Raw genomic sequence first — 22,844 nt, 5'->3', positions numbered from 1 at the left:
CATCTTCTAGTTAACAAACCGTGCTCTAAGTACCATCCTTTGTTATTTTCACATAAAGATCTTTTCTGAGCACATTTATAGATGCAAAAACTTCCTCTCTTCAGAGAAGATTCAATGGAAGATCACAAAATACTCATTTCTCCTGAAGGAGAAGAGGATAAAATCTTTGACGAAGAGACTCAGAGGCTGGAAAAGGAGTGTGAGGGACTTGTCCTCTCTCTCAGGGATCAGTAGGTCCCACGAATGAAGATTGAGAGCCTCTCCTGTCCCTTTAGTGCTGTTTGAATTCCTGTCAGGCATAAGCTAACGAGAGAATAATAATATTTAGTAGGATAATTACTTACATGTCAAAATCCACGAATCTTCAAAGCCCAAATCAACCGTACCTGGCATAGAGTGTGTTTGCCTTACTTCTACAAATGGAGCCTCTTCCCTGAGCCCCACATCCTCACGCTATTTCTGGACCTAATTACAGATTACCTTGTCATCCCTAATTGTGAGCTTTGTCCAGCATTCTTTCCTCCCAGCCTGTAGATTTTTCAGTAAATAACATTGACAACTGATGGATTCGCTGGGAAAGAAAAATCTAGTCTTTTTCAATTGAGTTAAATATTTACTCAGTCTTACTCCACAAAAGAAGGAACCAGAAGAAATTAGCTTAGTTAGCACACTAAAAATTAATTCCTTAGCCCCTATGAATAAAACCTGGGAAAGAGGGATTTGGGGAAATGGCTCACTGGGAAAAGTACTGCGCAGACATGAAGACTTAAGGTCAGGCCCCAAGTACTCACATTTAACAAACAAACAAAAACAGGCAAGGTGGCATGCATCTGCAATTCCAGCCTGGGAATAGAGACAGCTGGAACCTGGGGGCTCACTAGTCACTGACCAGACAGTGAACTTCAGGTTCAGGGAATGACCATGTCCCAAAATAATAACACTAATGCTAGTAAATGCTACTAATAGAGGCAGATACTCGCGCCCACCCTTCACATGCCCATACCAAGGTGGATACACTAACACACACACACACACACACACACATACACACACACACACACACACACACGCACACACGCACACACGCACGCACACACAGTCGCAGAAAAGATTAACTAGAATTCTGAAGCACACCTTGGAGGATGTGAAACCTTTCTGTACATGTGAACTCATCCATTCTCCAATGATCATTGTGCGGATTAAATATACTGTTAGCTCTTATGAAGTCTGAAATTTACAAATAAACATGGTTTCCCACAAGAATATCCCTTTCATGAACTGAAGTCAGAGAGGTGAAGTTATTCGCCTGAGTTCACACAACACAGAGCTGATGAGATGGAAAGTGGAAGACAGAGGTGGAGCCTCCAAATCCTGAGTTCTCCCCCTTGGTAGTAAGTAGTTCTACTGTCTGGGGGAAATGTGATTGTTTCCCCCAGAATATCTTTAAAGCATTAAATGACATCCCAAAATCCTAACAGTCCAGTGCTTGGTAAGATTCAGCTATCATTCTTCCAAAGAGACAAAAAAGCTGTTCTTGGTATAATTTTGAAAAATCTGTGAGCCTCAAATGTGTTAGCTTGCTTGCACGGGCATTCAGCAGGTCTGCCCAATAGCCTAGATCACTTGAAAGAAAGTCAGTTTTTGATACTCTGAGTCATATTTTCAATTTCTATTAAAATTCTTACGTGGCTACATATGCTGTCTCCCAGCTTTGGACCTTGGGTCCTATACTCATTTGCATGTCTGGCTTAGATCATGTCTGGGGTCCCTTGAAGTCTGAAACAGGGCCTCCCATTCTGTGATAGAGTAGGACCACAGTCTACTACCAACACTGGGATCATTTTCTCAGATACGCAGAGGTAAGATTCCATGGTCGGCATGGCCTGCTCACCTACCAGGTCAGAGCAAAGCAATGTCGTTTCCTTTAGCTTGACTTGACCTGTCTTCTTTCCCCATGATGTCTCCAAAGATCTGTCCTTCCCTGGAAACCACGTTAGCTCTTTAGCTGTCTGTCAAAAGGCCAGTCTCGGGAAATGTTGACTAGCCATCGCAAGTCACAGATTAGGGAATGGGCCCAAAGCTGAATAAGCAGAAAGCAGCTGACTGTTTAACTACTGGGCCTACTCACCCTTTTCTGTCCCTCATCCAAACAGTGAAAAGACCCTGTAGGGTTTTTAATGTTACTGCCCTCCAACATCAAGCAACTCCCACTAGACGTGAACTAACAAAAAGGAACTGACTGTCCTGGAAGTCTTTGCTCTCCACAGAGGACAGTCTAAGTGCTGGTCAGAGAAAGCCATGGTGCTACAGAAAGCTCACGTGAGACAGTCCAAATCTTTGCTCAAATTATATGTTTTCAGTGAGGCCCTTGTACCCAGCACTGCCCATCCTCCCCTGGCCTGCTTTGCTGCATCACATCCAGCACCTTCTTCTAATCTACTGCAGTGTTTACTATTTGCTTTGAATTAAGCTCCACAGAGCAAGGGTGTTTGCCTAGTTGATGTTGTATTCTAGACACATAAATGCGTCTGGCAACAGAGCAGACAATCAATAAAACTTTGATAAGTGAATGAATGTGCAGTGGGATGTGTGCATTAAATCCAGTGAGCTAGTACAGGGGTGGAACAGGAGGGGACAACGGTGACAAAAATCCAGTCCCTCTGCTGTAGAGATCACCTAGCTAGTGAGGTGTCTTACTTGAGAAAGACACTGGACTAGCCAGCAAGGTATCATGCTTAAGAATGACACTGGACGGTTGAGCACACAAGGAGCGGTAAACACAGAACAAGTGACCAGTGAGTCTTGACTTGGAGGGCTTGGAAGAAAGGCAGGCAAAAGTCAAATGATGAGGATAGGGCATCTTGTGGGCAGAGTGGCCTCTCCGCAGAACCAGGGGGCCAAACATAAACAACATTTCACTACCTAAGTGAGCTGTTATGCTTTCCTTTTTCCTATCTGGAATCCTCCTAATCCTGAGGTCCATCTGACCAAAGAAGTATGCAATTTAGTTGTGTCTACACGACCCAGTGTGGACGGGAATTTTGGCAAACACCCAATTCATCTAGTCAGTCTGAATTCCTATTCCACATGCGTCCCCGAGCTCCACTTTGAGGCCTTATCAAAATAAACAGTCCATTCCGACATCTGTGCCATTTAGACAGAAAGCCCACAGGGCAGAGAGAAAAACGGACTCAGGCTCTGCAGACTGCCTTGTGGGATGGTGGTGAGGCTGTGCCCAGAACCGGTGCTCCTTACTTTGTCAAACTTGTATTTCAAAGCCAACATTTCTTTCCAGCATTTTCCTCAAGTGTCTTCTTTTCCCTCTGCACATAGAATATTTTAAACACTACCTCCATTGTGCTCTATGAAGCAGGGCTGGTCCTGAGGCTGAGGGACTGTTTGAATTCCAGGACAAGATCTTTGAGAAAAGGATATGTGAGCCAGGATGTTTTCTCTTGCGTCTATGAGTTCCAAGCTATAGAGCAAAGGCTGCCCTTTTTACCTCCCTCTTTCTGCAGTCTTGGGGGATGCCAAGATCTCCTGTAGCTCCATGGAACAAAAATGCCACAGAAGAGAAGGCTGGGTGAGCCTTAGAGAATTGATTAAATGAGAAGGGGACTCACCTTGAGTTTCGGGACCAATTAAATAGGAACGTAGACAGCCCACAGTCATGGTAGAAGCAAAAGCTGATCATGCCTAGCTTCCGCCCATCTCTGTGTTCCGAAATCATGTTTCCCAAACCAGGGTTCTGGCAGATCCATCTCTTCCTCTGGAAGAAAATCACATCTTGAATCACTGTCCAAGGGCACCAGGCCCTTTGGGACTCTTGGGCTTCTCTTTCTTCTCAAGGCCTTCCTGAATGAGCTTTGTGACCACCTTTGACTGTGGTGATAAAGGCAAGATGGAACAAACTATGTGTCTGTCATGTACATTTTTAAATTCCCGTGTATGGAAAACACAGTCGCTCCTCACAGCGAGTTTGTAAGGCATTTGTTGCCTTGCTTCCCCCACCCAACCACCACCAGACAGGGTTTCTCTGTAAAGACCTGGCTATGCTGGAACTCGTTCTGTGGACCAGAGATTTCTTTGCCTCTACCTCCTGAGTACTATGAATAAAAGCGTGCATTACCACCACCAGGTTTATTATTCTGATTTTTGGAGAGGCAGAAATTGAAGTTCAAAAAGTCAGACTACCATGACCAAAGAACTCAGATGAATAGGGACATAGCTGAGATTAGACTTCAGCTGACCCCAGAAATCACCATGGTGAGACTCTAGTAAGAAAGGGCATCCCCAGGACAGAGCCCTGAACTCTGCTTATACCGTACATATTCTGGGTTAGTGACCTTTGCAGTGGATCTAAAGTAGGACTCAGGCCAGTAGGTCAGACAAGAGCAGGTCAGGACTCATGTGAACAGAGGCATCATAGAGGTGGTTGAAGTTGAGATGCTGGTCCTGAGTTGTAAACCAGGGATTCAGCAAGCAAAGCTGGCTTTTGCAGGAGGGGTTCAGCCCAAAGAAGAGTCCAATGCAGAGAATCCCAGTCAGGTTGGTCGTCAGAAGAGCTACCTCTACAGACATAGAAACTACTAGAAGCACAAGACCTCAGGCAGAGAACCAGCTGAGAAAGTCACACAGGCACATGGCCCCAAACAAAGACCACGCCTTACCTACTGGGCTCTCTGATTACCCTGAGAGATTGGCAAGCAGACCCAGGTTTTCCAAGCATAAACAGCATGGAGACTGCCAGCCCTGCCCAACAAAAACCAGAAATTCAATGAGAAGTTTCAAGGAAAGTGCATCGTTTTCCACCAAGTCATAGAGAGCAGGGCCCAGTGGAGTAAGGGACCAAAAGAGAGGCTTTCTGTGTGTGCTGCTGGTGGCTGGGAATGATGTCATGATCGAGTAAAGAGCTGTGTAGAGTCTGAAGCACCTGGGCCTCAGACAGTTGACTGCAGGCATCAGAGCAGAAAACAAGGTCTTTCCAGAGATGAATGCCATATTTCCAGGACTGATTTAACACCGCTGTGTCTATGCCATGGTCACAGCCAGCAAAAGCCTTCCCCCTCCAACAGGGCTTGGAGCTCATATTACTCTACCCTGGGAGGATGTCTTGGAATCTAAGAGGCCATTTAGTGTTGCACTCAGCCACACTGAGCATTGCATAATGGAGAAACTGTTCAGGGCGCCATAGATGGGAAGCTGAATTATCCACAATGGCTGGCAAAGTCCAGAATCCCCGGCATGAGGCCCAGGTCTCTTTGCTTTGGCGAAACCTGGCCTCGGGACTGCCTGAAACCAGAAACCTTAGGCAAAGCCCACTGGTGGCTGCTCAGCAAAGAGAACACAATAGGGTTTGTCATCTCAGTGCTCCTTAAATCCAGGGGGTGTCAGCCTTCCCTGGAGCAGAAAGGGAGTTTGTCAGAATTAGGGCATCATTTTCTGCTGATAAAGCCATGTGCCACCACAGAGAAGGCCCAAGAGTGTCACTCGGGGGTTGGCCTGAACTGTCACATTTTTGACACCGAGTCTTTGGCCACCTCAAATTTTTCTTCTCCAAAGCCAGCTGTCAAGACACAGACTCCATGTGTGGCATCTGTTTGTGTGCCTTCCGCTGCTTGGAGCCACCACTGCCTGTAGGAGGAGTCTGCACTCACTGGCCCTGGCCATTCCCAGGCAGCACCAGGCTCTGGGGCCCGGGTGTTTGTAGGAAGCTGTGCAGCAGTCTTGCGCCCTGCTCCAGCATTCCCGTGTTAGTTGCAGAGATGTCTGTCTGTGTGTCTGGCACTAGGGCTGAGTACATTGAGAAGTTTTCACTTGGAGGACATTTATTAGGAGAAAACAATCGCTCGTTTTAGTGATACCATTGCCCTGTTTAACAACGGGACCAGTTCTGATAAATGCCATTTCAGGTCTATATATATATATATATATATATATATATATATATATATATATATATATCCACATAAACATCAGAATGTACTTCGATTGTGATGGCTTCACAAAACAATATGACCTTAAAGGACCACCATCCTATGAGCTGTCCCCTGCTGATCCAGGCGCATAAACAAGCGATACCAGCTCCTGACCTCCCTGGAGGGCACGCTTTCAGCTTCCACTTCAGAATCAGTGGACCACTGCCCAGACAGTGTTGACATAGTCTATAATCCCCACACCACAGGCCTAAATTATCTGGAGACCTCGTTCAGGAGGGTAAGTCTTGGATTCTTTTCTGCTAGTGGACAACAACAGGGGTTGTGCGTATTTAACAAGGAGAAGACATTGTCTATCTAGTCATTCGTTCTGTCCACAACACCATTGCAAGGCCACGGTCTCACTGTCGTTGCACACTCCGAACCATGAAAGCCCCCCCCCCGTGAGGCCCTGAACTGCATGTGTGGAATACAAACAACAAACACAAATTGATGAATGATGAGGTAATAGGGGGGAAATGGAAAAGGGGGGGTAAAAAGAATAGAGAGAAATGGGTGGGGTGTCTTTGACAAACAGGTCAGCGCCTTTCTGCTCCAAGTGTTTTCAGAAGTGTGACAGTGGTGCGGGTCTTGGGCCTGATGATACCTTTTTTTCAAAGCTCTGAGTCATGCTGGTTCCTGTGCTGTGTTGACTTGAACATCCCACTTCTTCTCCAAGACTCTCTGTTCTGCAAACATCCAAGGCAGATAGACAGATGCTCTTGGCTTGGCTTTTCCCATCTTGATACTTCATTCTCAAAGCACCGGTTTTAATTCAGTCCTACATGAGGGAGATGCCTCCTGTACCCTAGCCCCTTCATGGGGCATTTACTGGACTGTGTAGTGAGTGGCCACTGGCTGTGCTTCGCAGACGTGGGGGCCAGGGAAAGGATTTCCACATCTGTAGAGAGGAATAGGAAGGCAGACAGGAGGCAAGACCATGTTTTTCACGTCTGATTCCCTTGACGGGGCCACACATTGGCTGAAGATGCCCGTAGATGCCTCAGCCGCTTGTTGCTCTGTGAACATCAGAGAGAGAGCACTGCACAGGCTGATGGTGGAGTAGCCTTGCATCAGAACTCCTCTGTTTTCACCTAGGGGAGGGCTGAGTAATTGGTTGAATAGCTAGGCTTTGACGCAAGACATGCTCGTGGGAGCTCACATCCCCCAATGCCGTGGTCTGCCGAATCTTAGAAAAGACGGACTGCCACGCCCTTCCTCGAGCTTCAACTTCAAAATGCTTAGTTACCGAAGAATGTGGTGACAACCCAGAAAACTCATTCCTATGTTCTGGAACTTTCGTCCACTTGCTCTGTCCTGAGAACTCGAATAAAATAGTACAAGGAAAGGTGACAAGACGTTGATGGTGACTGCAGCCACCGCCCTGAATGGACTGAAAAAGCAAAGTGCAGGCTGGAAACTTTAAGACGGATTTTAGTGGCACTTCAGACTTCAGATGTCACACACCAGCTCCTGTAACTTAGTGGGGGTCCTCTCCTTTTTACTTCTGTCCTGGATAGTTTTATGTCAACTTGGCCTAAGCTAGAGTCACCTGAAAGGAGGAAACCTCGGTTGAGAGAATGCCTGCTTATGATCCAGTTGTAAGGTATTTTCTCAATTAGTGGTCAATGGGGAGGGTCCTGCACACTGTGAGTGGTGCCGCCTCTGGACTCGCGGTCCTGGGTTCTTTAAGAAAGCAGGCTGGGCAAATCATGTTCAGCAAGCCAGTAAGCAGCACTTCTTCGCGGCCTCTGCATCAGCTCCTGCCTCCAGGTTCCTGCCCTGCTTGAGTGTCTGTCTTAAAGTCCCTCAGTGATGGACTATGACCTGGAAGTGTAAGCCGAAATTAACCCCTTTCTCCCCAACTTGTTTGGTCATAGCGTTTCATTGCACCAACAGTAACCCTATAAAAGACACTCACATTCATCACTTTCAATTTCACTTTCTCTTCTGTCCCTCTAGCCCAGCTTCCGCCCCTTAGGTCCTCTGTGCATTGCACACAATCTTTACAGTCTATTTTCTCAATGCCTCTATACACTGGGAACCTCCCTGGATCCTATTGTTTGAATCATGAAGGCCACAGAGATGCTGCTGGCTTAGCTCCTACAAGGTCCTGAACGATCACTCAACCCTCTCTTCCTGGTCCTTTCCTTCTCTCCCGCCACATCCCAATATGCCATCCACACTCACAGGCCCACACCACCCACCTCTGTCTCTGGCTGTGTGGCTCACTCCCCACTTCCAGACAGGTCTCCTTCAAGTCCCAAGGGCTCCCAATGCTATCTATCTTTTCCTTCTTAGTCTTTGGCACATGATGACAATCCCTGATTATTTTAGGGACTGTGTCATGTCTACACGGAAGGACCTTATTCTATATGGCTGGCTTTCCCTAGCACTTCATGTACATGACACAGTACACAAAGTTGGTCCCAAATCAGTGACAGGAGGTGAAGCCAGCAACCTGTTCCTGACCAAGGAAATACTTAGTTGACTCTCCGGTCACCTATGACTCATTTTAAAGCTACAGACAGTCCTTGGGACTCCACAGATTCCCCTCAGAGAGTATTCATAAAGTCATCAGCCTCATTCCAAGCTCAGAACCACTGCTTGTTGGCTTACTGTGTGCTTGTTTTGAAGCAAGAAGAATTTGTTTTCAGAAAATAAAGAAAAAAGCAGGTCAAGAATAAAACCTACAACTTGAAGGAGTTGAGTTGTGTCTCCTCATCCTGGTCCCCGCCACCCTCTCCAGCCGCACCCCCCTCGTGTTCTGTTTTGCTTTCTGTGCCAATTGCTAAAGACTATAATTTTAAAAACTGAACTGACGTTTCCAGAGCCATGAGGAATGTGCATGTGCACATGGATTTTTCCACAAGGACACTTTCTGTCTTTTGGTTCCTCTTAGCCAGTAGTAGTGAAGCCAGGCAATCAGATGTATCTACCCATCCATCCATCCATCCATCCACCCATCTATCTATCCATCCATCCATTCATCCATCCATCCATCAATCCTCCCAGCCCTTATTCTAATTTGTCTGAGAGGCTCAGGACAGGCCAAAGGGGATGGTTTGCGCTGTGCCCTGTCAGACAGTTGTTTGAGGAAGTTTGTGTTCCATTTATTTCGATGGATTTTATGGTTCCTTTGTTGTTCAGGGAAAGACTTTCAGAGTCATTATTCGGTATCCTTTACCTTTCTACGAGGCCTGTGCCATGTCACAAGGGTACTAACACAATGAGAAAGGAAATGGGGACTGTTTCTAGGCAGTTACTTAAGCAATTTCTGGACATGGTTGTGGAACCAGAAAAGTTGAGTATAACAAAGTTCAGGGTCCGTATAGTACCAGCCTCTCCTAGCTGGGGCACCTCTCTCTGCTCATTCCCTGCTCAGCCCTGGTACTAGCCTCTCCTAGCTGGGACATCTCTGTCTGCTCATTCCCTGCCCAGCCCTGGTACTAGCCTCTCCTAACTGGGACATCTCGTCTTCTCATTCCCTGCTCAGCCCCAGTTCTAGCTATACCTCTGACCTTTCCTCTTTCTGTGTGGCTGTCACACCAGGACCCTTTCCTGAAATGTCTGAGAGGCAGTGGGCAGCCTACAGTGCAGACACACCTCTAGGTCATTCTATAGCACTGGTGTCATGAGGTGATGCTAGAGCTGGCCTTCCAGGAGCATCATGGCCAGGGAGCCTTTCATATGGACACCACTCCTCAGCTCTCCAGAGCTGCCCAAGATCCTTACTAGTCATCTTTGAACAGGTTTTCTCCCTTATTTCATGGTAATTTATATTTTTAGGAAATCTTACAAGGTAGCTGGCAGATATTCTCACCTGCTTATGAGCATAAGCCCATCAGGCAGATAATTCATATAAAAATTTTTTTCATAAAAAGAAGGATCAGGGAAGTCCGTGATCGATCCCACATCTCACAAAGAATAGTGACAGGGACAGAATTTGAGCCAATCCTCCAACTTCAAGTTCGGGATCCTTCCTACTGCTTCAGCTCTCGGATAAGATGAGTCTCAAAATTAGAGCTAATGTGCTTTCTCTCAGCCAACACCCAGTCCTCAGGGAAGAGCATCCTTCAGGGATTTGGTGGTGCTTAGCAAGCGAGAGAGCATCTTCATATAGCCTTCCCGCCAAATAGGCAAAGCTAATGCGCCCCTATTTGTTATTTCTCAACAGACCCTTCTTATGACTCAGTCAGGAGAGGAGGATGGAGCAATACTATGAACTCTGGCATCAACAAAAGTAAGTCAATAGAGAACCATTCTATGGGAGAGAAATATTTCCTGGGAGCCGGAAGTTGAGGGGCGGGAATAGGGCTGTGAGACACACACTAGGAACAAGCATTTGTCTCCCTGCTGTCCAATTAGCTATCAGTCTGACTCTGCAGGGGCTGTTCAGACTTCTGACGTTTGTTTTGCTGTTCTTGGGTTTAGAGCTTAGAAAGTTTGAAGGTTTCTTGGGACAAGTTGATTCGTAAAGGAAGAGTGACTGGTCTGGATTTTGTTATTTCAGACAGGACAATGAACCTCTAGGACTTGGATTCTCCACTTGACAAGGCTTAGTCATGCCAATGTTCCTAGCCCCAGTTAGAGAGACTGGCACAAAGGCTAAAACATGAGGAGATGCTATGTGTCAAAAACGTTAGTTTATCCAACAAGGATGAGATGAAGGTTTGTTGAAACCCACCCAGTATCTCCCATTACAGGGGTAGTGAAGGAAGATGAATCAGCCCTCAGCCAATGTGTCTATATTATTGTTCCCAAGAAGTAAAACTGCTGGGAAATAAAATGGAGGTAAAGGAAACTACTTTAAGAATGAGGCTGTGATTGTACAAGCAATAACCAGTATCTATCTAAGTGACGAGTATGTATGCGTTTCCATTCTGCATGCAGCATGTGACCCTGGGGACACACGAAGATGAGCCAGGCATGGACCAGATATTTAGGCAGGCGAGAGAAATCACACACAGACATAACTATTTTCATCTGGGTGGTGGGAAGGAATGCCCGTGCACCTGCTGCCATTTGAGTTAGCTCTACAAGGACAGGACAGGTTTCAGTCTAGGGAGCAAGAGAAGACAGGTAAGCCTGGATGGGTGGAGGTGGGAGGAGACCGTAGTGGCATGTTTGGCAGTGAGAACCCCAGATCCCTAAAGTTTAGGATGTGTGGTGGATAAAAGGTAAGCAAGGGATAGTGAATGATGCCGGGATAGTGACCTACATCCTTGGTGGTGAGAAATCACCAAAGTGCTGAGCAGCAGGATGGGTCAGCGGGAAGAGAGGTGAGGGTGCCAGTCATGCAAGCCATAGAGCACACAAAAAGCAGCACCCATTCAAGACGGGGAAGGCAGGGAGGAATGGAGAGGGCATGCATGAGACACCATGGAGGAACCCTATAAAACACAATCACAGGAAGCAGGTGATTTGGGCTCAAATGTCACTTCCTCAGGAGAGATGTCTGCAAAGACCCTAGTTTTAACTGATCTATTCGTGTAGGGGAGACATGTGTGCATTTTGGGGGGCACACAGGTGGGCACGTACCCATGCATACACATGGAGACCAAAAGAAGACATTGGTCTATCATGCTGTCTTGTTCCTTGAGACAAGGTCTCTCGTTAAACCCAGAACTCACCATTTCTTGGCTAGCTTGACTGGCAGCAAGCCTCAGCAATCTTCTTGTCTCTGCCAGCCAAGCCCTTTCTGAGCCCCACGCTACAGATGCATGCAGCCACACCATGCTGTTTGTATGTGGATGCTCAGGATCTGGACCCATGCCCTCATGGTTCTGCAGCAAGCACTTTTACCCACTCCCCCAGTCCAGGTCCCGCTTTTCGAATGGATTTTACAACCCTGAATCAGCAGGCATTGTTCAGTGTTGGATTTTCTGTTAAAATATAAATTTGCTGGTGCAGGCCTTTAATCCCAGCACTCAGGAGGCAGAGGCAGGTGGATCTCTGTGAGTTCGACCCAGCCTGGTCTACAAGAGATAGTTCCAGGACAGGTTCCAAAGCTACAGAGAAACCCTGTCTCGAAAAAACCATATATATACATATATATAATATATATATATATGTATATATATTTGCTGCTAAATCTCCTGCCACTGCCAGCATAGCAATGTGAGAAGCATTCACAATAACATGAATACGTGAGTCAATGAGAGAGTGGATGGATGGCAGTTCATGTGCCTCCTTCTGGGGGATATGAGACAAGGACATTTTCCCGCCCCATGAAGAACAGTCCACTTACCACCTTTGCTTTCTTCTCCACAGGTCCTCCCCTTGGAGGAGCACAGACCATGGGCAAGAACACTGAACAGCGGCCCCAGCCAGGTACCTGAATCAGAGGTCTAGCCTTGCCTTTGTGTTTATACGGTTGTGGATTCCACAGCCAGTGGATGAATGAGATGGTGCACAGCTGGCCCTCCACATCTCTGTGTTCCATTTGGGAATCTGTAGACAGAAGTTTTTCTGTCCCAACTACATGCTCCCAGTCCCAACAACTGTTTCCAAATCACCACACAGAGTCTTAGTATTATTTATAAATGCTCGCCCAATAGTGCAGGCTTATTAGTAACTAGCTCTTACAACTTAAATTAACCCATTTCTATTAATATATGCATTGCCATGTGATTTCTGGCTTTACCTGTCCTTTGGCATGTCTTGCTTCCTGGGTGACTGACTGGCATTCTGACTTCACCTTCCTTTTTCCCATCATTCTCAGTTTGACTTTCCTGCCTGACTTCCTGCTCAACTATAAGTCGTCGGCTTGTTATTAACCAATGAGAGTAAAACATATTTATAGTGTAGAAAAGGATTGTTCCGTAGCAAGACACTAACCAACTGCAGACAATAGCACTCAGGAAAGCATCTGCATCTGTACATAATGGATACAAACTAGTGCATCTGTACTGAATGGATACAGTCTTGCTTTCTCTCATTATCCCTTCAACAATACAATACAGCTGTTTGCGTAGCACTTGTATCCAATTGGCAATCTGGAGATAATTTAAAGGAAATGAATGAATATGCATAGATTATATGCAAATACCTCATTGTCCGTAATGAACTTGAGCAGCCACAGATTTTAATAGCCTTGGTAGGTTTTAGCATCTACTCCCTATGTATACCAAGGGCAGTTCTACTTCACACATTGTCTCTTCTAAGAGAGTTATCTGTGAATTAAGTAGCGAGTACTGGACCCAGGAAACCATTTGTTAAATATCAGACAGAAAAGGGACTTCAAGCTGAAATGGCCCAATGCCTTATTTCGTAGAAGAAATCTAGTGAGTGAAAGGAATTATTACAAAACAAACAGGGCTGAAGCCAGAGTCCCCACTTCTTTTCCAAGCCTTTTACACTGCACTAAGCCGTACTTAGCTGCATACTTGCAGATGCCCTCACCTAGTGATGGATCTTCTTAACAGATAAGAGGGAAGACCTTTGAAGCCATGAACCTAGAGACACTTAACACTGAAATGACATACAGACTAATACCCTCTATGGCATGACCTCCCGGCCCCCACCTCGGCCCTTGCTCATACTTGCATGCTTGCAGCAAAGAGGAAGCTGACAACCCTACCTTGGCTCAATTCTCTTCTGAGCCAGCACCCTCTGTTCAGCTTCCCCTCTGGCCACTTTGTCTTCTAGGGAAAGGTCTCATACGAAAACCATTTACAGATCTGTCTTTTACATGTGATATAGCTGAATTAAGAGCTGAACAAGTCATTTGCTTTGGGATGGGCAAACATTCCACCCAACACAGAAAGTGAATAAAGGGTGAAATTCAAGCGAAAACCAAGTCAGGTAGAGCAAATTTTTAAAAAGTTCTGGGGGGAAAAAAATCCAATATCATCTGCCCAAACTATGTCAGTTTATAAATAAATAAATAAGTTAATAAAAAGAATATGGACTAAAATTCTTTAAGAAATGTACAAGTTAATTCAAGATTTTAAGAAGAAGCTGCATTAATTTGTTAATAACTACAATTATAATTGGAGAAAAACAGTGTTTTTACAAGCAACCATTTCATAGCTAAAATACAAACTCTGATTAGTGTTGCTATTTCCAAGCTTAAAATCACAGAGTGTTCTCCGAGAAGGGAACTGAGGCCCGGTACCCGACCCGCTCTTTTTAGCTGAGAAAACTGATACTCAGAGATTGCCTGAAACTTGCTTCAGCTCATGACATGGCTGGGACGAGAACCCAGGCTGCCTGGTGGATTGTGTGGTTCATCAGAAACCTCAGCCATGTGTAAGGTCTTCAGCACTGGAAAGGGACTAACGTCCAGTACTCACCGCGGGGCCTCCTTGGAGCCCGTTTAACAAGCAATCCTCCAGTTTTATTCACCGTGTGACTGAATATCAGCCAGCGGCTCTGCAAATGTGTGGGTGATTTTGTTTGGGGGTAAGGACAGCATAATCTAAAAGTTTAGAAACCAAACATGAAGAAATGATGCTGCTGCTGTTCCATGTTGTTTGGGCCATAATTGTGGCCAAGGTCTTTGTCAAGCTTTCCTATGAAATCACAATCAGGTTTATTTATGAGACAAAAGGGAGAACCATTGAGGGTTTATGCTGCTGTCCAATTGTCTGACGATGACTGAAGCAAACCTCTTTTGTTGTCGTTGTTTCTTTAGATCCTTACCAGATCCTGGGCCCAACCAGCAGCCGCCTAGCCAACCCTGGTGAGTAACCTCAGCCTGCAAGCCTTTCTTTCCAGAATGTTCACTGCATCTGGAAGGTCACAGAAACCTTAATCTTGAGTCCAGCCCTGTCTGGAAAGCTGTATGTGCTTCCTTAGTCAAACGTTCAGTTGTGCACAGACAACAGGGCCTGTTAGTGGGTAGCAGTGCCCACTGGCTGAAGGCATTTCTGGAGAACAAATGTGTGCCCTGCATCTTTGTACAGCGGTTTATGCTCACGGTAAAGACCCAAGTAGAAGTTGTAGTGAGGAAAGATGCTCTCGGGTACTCCTCATACAGGGCTCGTGAATAAATGTCCCCAAGTGCTTAGGTTTTGATATGAGTGTTGTAGTTATCCGACCTTCTCAAACGAAGTGTGTCCCTAAAGAGTTGCACATCAGGTCGACTCGACAATGTGTTAAGGATTTACCATTCAAACCCACTCTCAAATGTGTTCCCTAAGCCCAAACTGTGGAGACTGGGAACTAAAGACAAGACAACACAGCCAGGCCTACATGTCTGCTGCATCTGCAACACCACAGGAAACACAGGCTGTCTGGGCTTCCTCCCGGCTCTTTAGCATGGGGCTGTTCTTGCCCAGAAGATAAAGAGGCCACCCAGCATCCCCTCCTGCAATTTTTACCTCTGCCCACATTCTTCTGTGCAGAAATGAACACTAAAAGCTATACCCTAGAACTCTGCTGGAGAAAAGCCCAGGTTGGTGTACCCCACGTCCATGATGTCCCTTCTCCCTGTGACTCCTCACAGCAACACCCAAGAGGTTCTGGGATGCTTGACATTCTTTGAGGCCAAAAGTAGCCTAAAGACTTTCATCTTAAGTAGAGATTAGATAGTGACTTGGGCCTAAGGAGAAAAGAGTCAAAAATCTTAGCAAAAGGATGTGGGGAGTTGGCTTCGCTGAGCATAACAGCTTACTGGGACAAAGCCAACATTTCAATACCAACCTTTGGGACAGTCTGTCTTAAGACCTAACCTTGTGTGATACACTAATCTCAGTGGCAAGCAGTGGAGTTAGCCGTTTTTATTGTATCTTTCAAACTAGCTGGATGAGAGGATTTTTAATGATGCTCTAGCATTTGAAGCGATGGGCATGCTAATTACCCCACTTTGAACATCAATCACTGTGCACACTTGCCAAAATATCACCCTGTGCCCTGTGAATATGTACAATTCTTATGGGCCTACCTCTATTTTCTAAAGGAAAGGGTAAAAGAGGGTTGTCTCCATGATTCCGACACAAGAGGAAATCAAGGGTTTCTTAGAAAGGACCCAAATTGCCATGTTTGAGAATCAGCATTGAGACCATTTTCTTTTGTTTCCTCACCGCCTGCAGGAAGTGGGCAGATCCAGCTGTGGCAGTTCCTCCTGGAGCTACTGTCCGACAGTGCCAATGCCAGCTGTATCACCTGGGAGGGGACGAATGGGGAGTTCAAAATGACGGACCCCGATGAGGTGGCCAGGCGCTGGGGAGAGCGGAAGAGCAAGCCCAACATGAATTACGACAAGCTGAGCCGGGCCCTCCGATATTACTACGATAAAAACATTATGACCAAAGTGCACGGCAAAAGGTATGCCTACAAATTTGACTTCCACGGCATTGCCCAGGCCCTGCAACCGCACCCCACCGAGTCTTCCATGTACAAGTACCCGTCTGACATCTCCTACATGCCTTCCTACCATGCCCATCAACAGAAGGTGAACTTTGTCTCTCCCCACCCGTCCTCCATGCCTGTCACTTCCTCCAGCTTTTTCGGAGCTGCATCACAATACTGGACCTCCCCCACCGCTGGGATCTACCCCAACCCCAGTGTCCCCCGCCATCCTAACACCCATGTGCCTTCACACTTGGGCAGCTACTACTAGAACTTACCATCGGTGGCCTTCTGGCTAACGTTCCAGCTCTCCCTTTTCCTGGATACTCTGGACTTTAAAGGGCGTAAGCGGCCTTGAAGAGACAAGAAAACTGGACGTTCTTTCTTTTGGATGAAACTTTTGCATTTGTTCTTTTAAAAAAATTATTATTTTTAATGTCAAAAACTTTTGCTTCCTCTACCTGAAAAACAAAAACAAAAACGAATCATTCCATGGGCCAGTACCCCAGTTTGGATTCTCAACCTCCTATCATCCGATGAGTCAAATATTTAGGTTAATGGAATGGTTATACCATGGTTCTGAGAAAGAAGTATAAATTTTCTTTTATAAGTTTTATGACCAAAGCAGTTTCTTCTCAACCACACGGGTCTCATCATTGTAGGATTCCTTAGGAAAATAAATCATGGACTTGACCAGTCATGTTTGAGACTTAGTGAAAATCAAGGCAGGATGTTTATAATCTTATCTTAGGAGGACTTAATTCAGCGCATGGCAACTGGAACACTGGCTGGGAGGCCAGTGAAGTTTTCGCCCAACTGGAATTTAAAAGAAAGATATGTGTGTATGTGTGTATTTAAGAAGCCATGGGTATTACAAAATCCCTCTCATTTTGGACAATATGCACTTGGCTGACCATTCTCTCCAGACATAGTCAGAATAGGAGCTAAGGTTTAACACAAGCACGGACACTCCTGAAGGACAGAGGATTTAAATAACTATTTTTTTTTTAATGACAGTGGGTCCCAGAACTTTGAGAAGTCGTAGGGATTTCTAAACTCAGACAGATTCGCAAACGCTGTGCGTTTGTCAGACCACCCTATCACGGTCAACCAATCAGAAGGCAACTTACTGTATAAATTATGCAGAGTTATTTTCCTATATCTCACAGTATTAAAAAATGAATAATTAAAAATTAAAAAGAGTGAATAAACGAGTTGACCTCGGTCACAAATGCAGTTTTACTATCAAATCAATCATTGTTATTTTTTTAAATATAATTTGTACATCTTTTGTCAATCTGTACATTTGGGCTATTTGTACGTTTTTATAGCTGGGTTTTTTTAAATAAGCATAATGTGACTATTGATGAAAAGATACAGGGCGTTTAAAGTCACTGTGTTCTTAGTAAGAAAAGCCGTGGTACAGTTAGTTAACAGGAATGCCGAAACAAAAGGAAAGGTGCGTTTAGATCTGCAGAGCTTCGGAAATGTCTGTAAATAACAGGGCTGCAATAACCTGAAAAGAACAAACTCTGCCTCGTGGACACGAGGGCTTCTCCCGCTCCATATATGCAATATATTTTTAGACAGAAAAATATATATATAATTTTGCAAGTAATCATGACTTTTTAAACTATAAGTGTTAAGCTGACAACTGTCCAACGAAGACTATGTTGTAAAATAATTTGACTTAAATAAATTGTGCCTTCTTCTCTCAGAACTGAAGACATTGTGTTCTTATTTACTGCCAGATCAAGGGCTTTCCCACAGTAAAATTGTCTTTATTACTGTTAGGGCGTGTGTGTGTGTGTGTGTGTGTGTGTGTGTGTGTGTGTGTGTGTTTGTACACACACGTGTTCATGTATGCATGCTATCACACAAGTATAGAGATCAGAGGCCGACTTTTATGAGTTGGTTCTTTCCTTTCACCTTAATTTTTGAGCCAGAATCTCTCTGTATTTCTACCACCCTGTGGACATCAGGCTAGCTGGTCCACAAACTTCCCCACATCTCTCCTGCCTCTGTCTCTCATTATAGGTGCCTACCTCCGTGTCTGGCTTCTCTGCATGGGTCCCAGGAATCAAAGTCAGGCCATCGGGCTGGCACATCCCACTTTGATCCACTGAGATCTGTAACATGAGTGGGTCCGGCCTGCTTGTTGGGGGTTTCTGTCCTGCCCAGAACCCCCCGCTGTTTAGCCCCAAGAAAATCACACATAGGTCTCCATAAATTATAAGCTAATTGGCCCATTAGCTCTAGCCTCTCACTGGCTAACTCTCACATCTTGATTAACCCATTTTTCTGATCTATGTTAGCCATGTGGCTCAGTACCTTTTTCAGTGGGGAAGATCACACCTGCTGCTTCGGTGGTCTGGGCAGGAGTGGGAGGAATCAGCTTCCTCCTTCCCAGAATTCTCCTTTTCTCATTGCATCATTTCTACTTCCTGTCTGCTTTTCCTGCCTATATTTCCTGCCTGACCAATCAGCATTTATTTAAATCATGATTGACAGAATACAGACAATTCTCTTGCACCAGAGATCTCTCACGGGACCCGTGGGAAAACTGCCTACTTGTTTCTGTACCAAATGCACATGCTGCCGTACAGTGTCGGAGTGGTTTCAAGGTGTTGGTCATGATGTTTTCAGCATTGTCTAAGCCAGCTGTAAGTGAGAGACAAAGCCATGGGTAAATTGTATCCAGGGAGTTACAGCAGCAGCCCTCTGCACGACCTTGTCTGGTGTACTTGACTCTCTTCTCCCCAAAAAGGTGACCCAATACTACAATGGAGAACAAGAATCTAGCTTCATTTGAAGTCCCACAGTATGGTTTTCTGTACTTTCCAGCTCTGTTTTCTGCCCAATAGAGAAGCTTGCTTCAAATGGCTTCCCTGTAAGGGAGCTTGTTCCTCTGTTTTGTAACAAAGATGAGTAAATCTAGAAAAAGCCCTTGTTGTTGCAAGGACTGTTACAGAATTAGTAAGTCTAGAAACCCCCTCAAGGAGTTTTGTCTCCAGTGCTCTGTGCTGAGCTGAACAGAGTAACTTCTGGACCACGTAGGTCTACCTGAAGAAAATGAAATGAGGTATGAACACTGACTTCCAACTTTTTAAACTTGCACCCTAAATTTTAAAATACATTAAGCATATAATCCCAATATATGTGTGTGTGTTCACACACACGCACGCGTGCTGATTTTCATGTTGCATAGGCAAGCTGTTACACCATAGATACACACTTGTGGATTCCTCCAGCCATAACTGAAAATATTCAGAAGCTGTTTAAAATTGTGGGGTAGAGAGACAACCAGAGGTTAAGAACAATTGCTGTTCTAGCAAAAAAACCAGGTTGGAAGCCCAGCAATCATGTGGAAGACTCACAACTTCCTATAATTCTAACTGTTCAGTGCTCATTTTGGGAAGTTCACGACTGCCTTGAATTCCAGGTTCCAAGGATCTGATGCTCTTTTCTGTCCTCCTCAGTCACCTACACACACATAACACACACGTAACACACCCACACACAGAAATAAAAATAAATAAGTAATACAACTTTCCTGAATGTATACAAACTCTTTTTATTGTCATTTTACCTAATTATGTATTTTTTTGTTTGTTTTTGTTTTTTGAGACAGGGTTTCTCTGTGGCTTTGGAGCCTGTCCTGGAACTAGCTCTGTAGACCAGGCTACTCTTGAACTCATAGAGATCCGCCTGCCTCTGCCTCCCGAGTGCTGGGATTAAAGGCATGCGCCACCACCGCCCGGCTCCTAATTGTGTATTATAACAACTAATTGCATAGTGTTTGCCTTTGCATTTGATATCGTATACTATCTGGATAGTATCTAGAGGATATTAGGAGGATATGCATGTAAATAATGTGTCCTTTGAGTAAGGGATTTGGACAACTATGGGGTTTTGCATCTTCAAGTGGTCCTGTAATCTGTCTCCCATCCTAACCAGGGGGAAAATAAGGTTAATTATTTATTAGGAACAAACGGACAAAATTTTAGAAGGTGATATAAAAACAGCTTAAATTGATGCTTTGTTTTCTTCCTTTTTTTATATTGCATCTCCCCTGCTATCAACATTCAAAACAGAACCAGTGACCATTAGTGAAATAAGTACATATGTCTACATACATATATGGATTTCCTAGTGCCTTCTAACAGAGAAAAAAATGAAGGCTTGGAACTAACGGCCTGGCATAAAAAGAGAAATGAGGAAAGCTAGGTGTGTTCTCACATCAGTTTAAAAATATACAAAGTACTATTAGGGAAAACAAGGAGGCACATATGCATGCCCGACTGCTGTAAGAACAGGGTGTTTACACTGTTAGTTCACTGCTTTGAAGAAATTATCTTATGTGTATGTGTGTATATACATGTATGTGTGTATATGTATCACATATGTGCTGGTACCCAGAGATGCCAGAAGAGAGTCTAAGACACCCTGACACTGGAGTTACAGGCAACGATGAGCTGGTTGCCATGTGAGCTACCTGACATGGTTGCTGGCAAGCTTCACCTGTGTCTTCTGTGAGAGCCATGTCTCCAGCCCCTCCTTAGCCCTCTAAAGAGATTTGTTTCCTATACAGAGCTGCAACACTGAGTATCTCACCAGCGATCCATTCCACATTCCAGAAGCCGGTCCAGAGTTCTTTTGTTACACAGCATTCGGTGGAGGAAGACTGGCATTTAGTTCCTGCAGTGCCCATGTTTAAAGTTCTCAGCTGACTCACAAACATTCAGCTAAATCGAGGCCCCCAACAAACAGGCATTTTAGTCATCCTGGCTGCTAATCCGGGGTTTCCCTCACTCCACCATGGCTGTGCTTGTGCCCTGAACAACTGTAACATCTGTAACATTGTAACTTCTGATAAGCAAAGCCAGCAAAAGCAGGAGTGCACGGTTCTATGGAAGGATCCTCCTTCCCCCCCCACTTCTGTTATGGACATGACCACAGTCCTTCAGAGCAGGTGGGTGTCATGGTCCATGTGAAAAGCTATGACAAATGATTGTAGGCTGGCTGACTTAAAAACAGCAGAAACGCAGTGTTCCGAGTTCTAGAGGCCAGAAGACCAATATCAAAGTGCCAGAGATTTGGTGTTTGGGAGAACTCATTGTTCATTCCTGATTCACAGGAGGATGTCCAGGGACCAAGCAGCTCTCTGGAGTCTTTTTCTATGGGGTAGTATTCCTATTCCTGACAGTTCCTCTTTATAACTTAGTCACCTCCCAAAAAGCCCCCTCCACATAGCCACACATTAGGGATTGGGTGTCAACATACAAATCATAGGGGAAAGGGGACGTAAATTTTCAATGTATAGAAGTTTTATTTTTAGTCCCAAAATGCTGTTGACACCCAAAGGAAGTTGTATTTCCAATGTCTGTCACTTTGAAACAGTTTTAGTGTTCAAAAACCGCTAAAAGTTTAAGAATATTTAAACCTATGTCTCTAACCTATGTCTGCATAGGGAACGAGTGTAACATGTCTGTTTAGTCCACCGGTGTCCATAAAGTGTCATTCCGCAGACAGAATGTCTCTAGTCGAGACCAAGTGAGAGAGAAGGATCTGAATGCCACAGGAAAAAAGAACACCATTCAGCCCAAACAGTCACTGCCAGGATCAGGATTCATTTGTGACAATTTCAAAAACCACTGCCATCAAAAATAGTTTGTAAAAACTGCATCTGAACTCAACACATCCAGACATTTTCCTTGACATTTCCGTAGACAACAGGCTGCAATGACTGCTTCCACCGTCTGTACATTGCATTAAACAGTAACAGTAATCTAGAGGAGATTTAAACATATAAGAAGATATGCTTAAATTATAAACATATACCATGTATATATGGGACTTGAGAATCCAGGGGTTTGGGTATATCTGGGACTTTCTGAAACCATTACCCCTCAAATTCCAAGGTACAACTGTATTGTTTTCCTTTTTTTTTTTTAAAAAAAGAGTTTTAGATTTATTTATCTTATTGTATTTTATGTATGTGGGTATTTTACCTGCATGTGTGTATGTGTACCATGTGAGTGCCCGATGCCCATGGAGTCTAGAAGAGAGAAGTTAGATTCCTGTTACTGGGGTTAGAGCTGGTTATGAGTCACAATACGGGTGCTGGGAACTGAACTATGGTTCTCTGCGGGATCAGGAAGTACCCTTAACAGCTGAGCCACCATCTCTCCAGCCTGTTTCCTAGGAGAGGTTTTGGACTCTGATGTCTTTCTGTCGCTTACTACTTTCTCCTGTGTTTATTAATAACCATGACGCAAATACGTTGCTTTGAAAAGTATTGGAAAGAAGGTGCTTGGGGAGCCAGCCTGTGAGCATAGGCTCTGCTGTCCAAGCAGCGTCCTGTCCCTTGCTGTGGTCTGTCTCTTTTGAGGTTCCTCTACCTTATCAGCAGGGGGGCTTGTGTCTAGAACTCAGGAGGCAACAAAGAGGTAGAGTATCTGCAGAGACTTAGGAGAGGGGGAGGCGGAGACTGGAGGAGGGAGGCGGAGACTGGAGGAGGGAGGCGGAGACTGGAAGGGGAGGCGGAGAATAGAGAGGGAGGCGGAGACTGGA

The 22,844-nt window shown here is 45.0% G+C and overlaps 1 protein-coding gene across 1 annotated transcript in view; it reads left to right on the top strand.

Moving 5' to 3' along the window:
- The window catches only part of Fli1 (Fli-1 proto-oncogene, ETS transcription factor), a 121,733-nt gene extending 103,760 nt beyond the window's left edge, over positions 1–17,973 (top strand). The window contains exons 6-9 of the mRNA XM_005347005.3: positions 10,153–10,218; positions 12,249–12,308; positions 14,614–14,661; positions 16,013–17,973. Coding sequence (XP_005347062.1) covers positions 10,153–10,218; positions 12,249–12,308; positions 14,614–14,661; positions 16,013–16,542 — 704 coding nt within the window. The 3' untranslated portion in view covers positions 16,543–17,973. The remainder of the gene's footprint in view (positions 1–10,152; positions 10,219–12,248; positions 12,309–14,613; positions 14,662–16,012) is intronic.
- Positions 17,974–22,844: the final 4,871 nt, after the last annotated feature.

The sequence above is a fragment of the Microtus ochrogaster genome, chromosome 5 (genome assembly GCF_000317375.1).
Source record: "Microtus ochrogaster isolate Prairie Vole_2 chromosome 5, MicOch1.0, whole genome shotgun sequence".
In the NCBI taxonomy this organism is placed as follows: Eukaryota; Metazoa; Chordata; class Mammalia; order Rodentia; family Cricetidae; genus Microtus; species Microtus ochrogaster.
The sequence above is the reverse complement of the archived record's forward strand: the minus strand, read 5'-3'. Positions and strand labels throughout refer to the sequence as shown.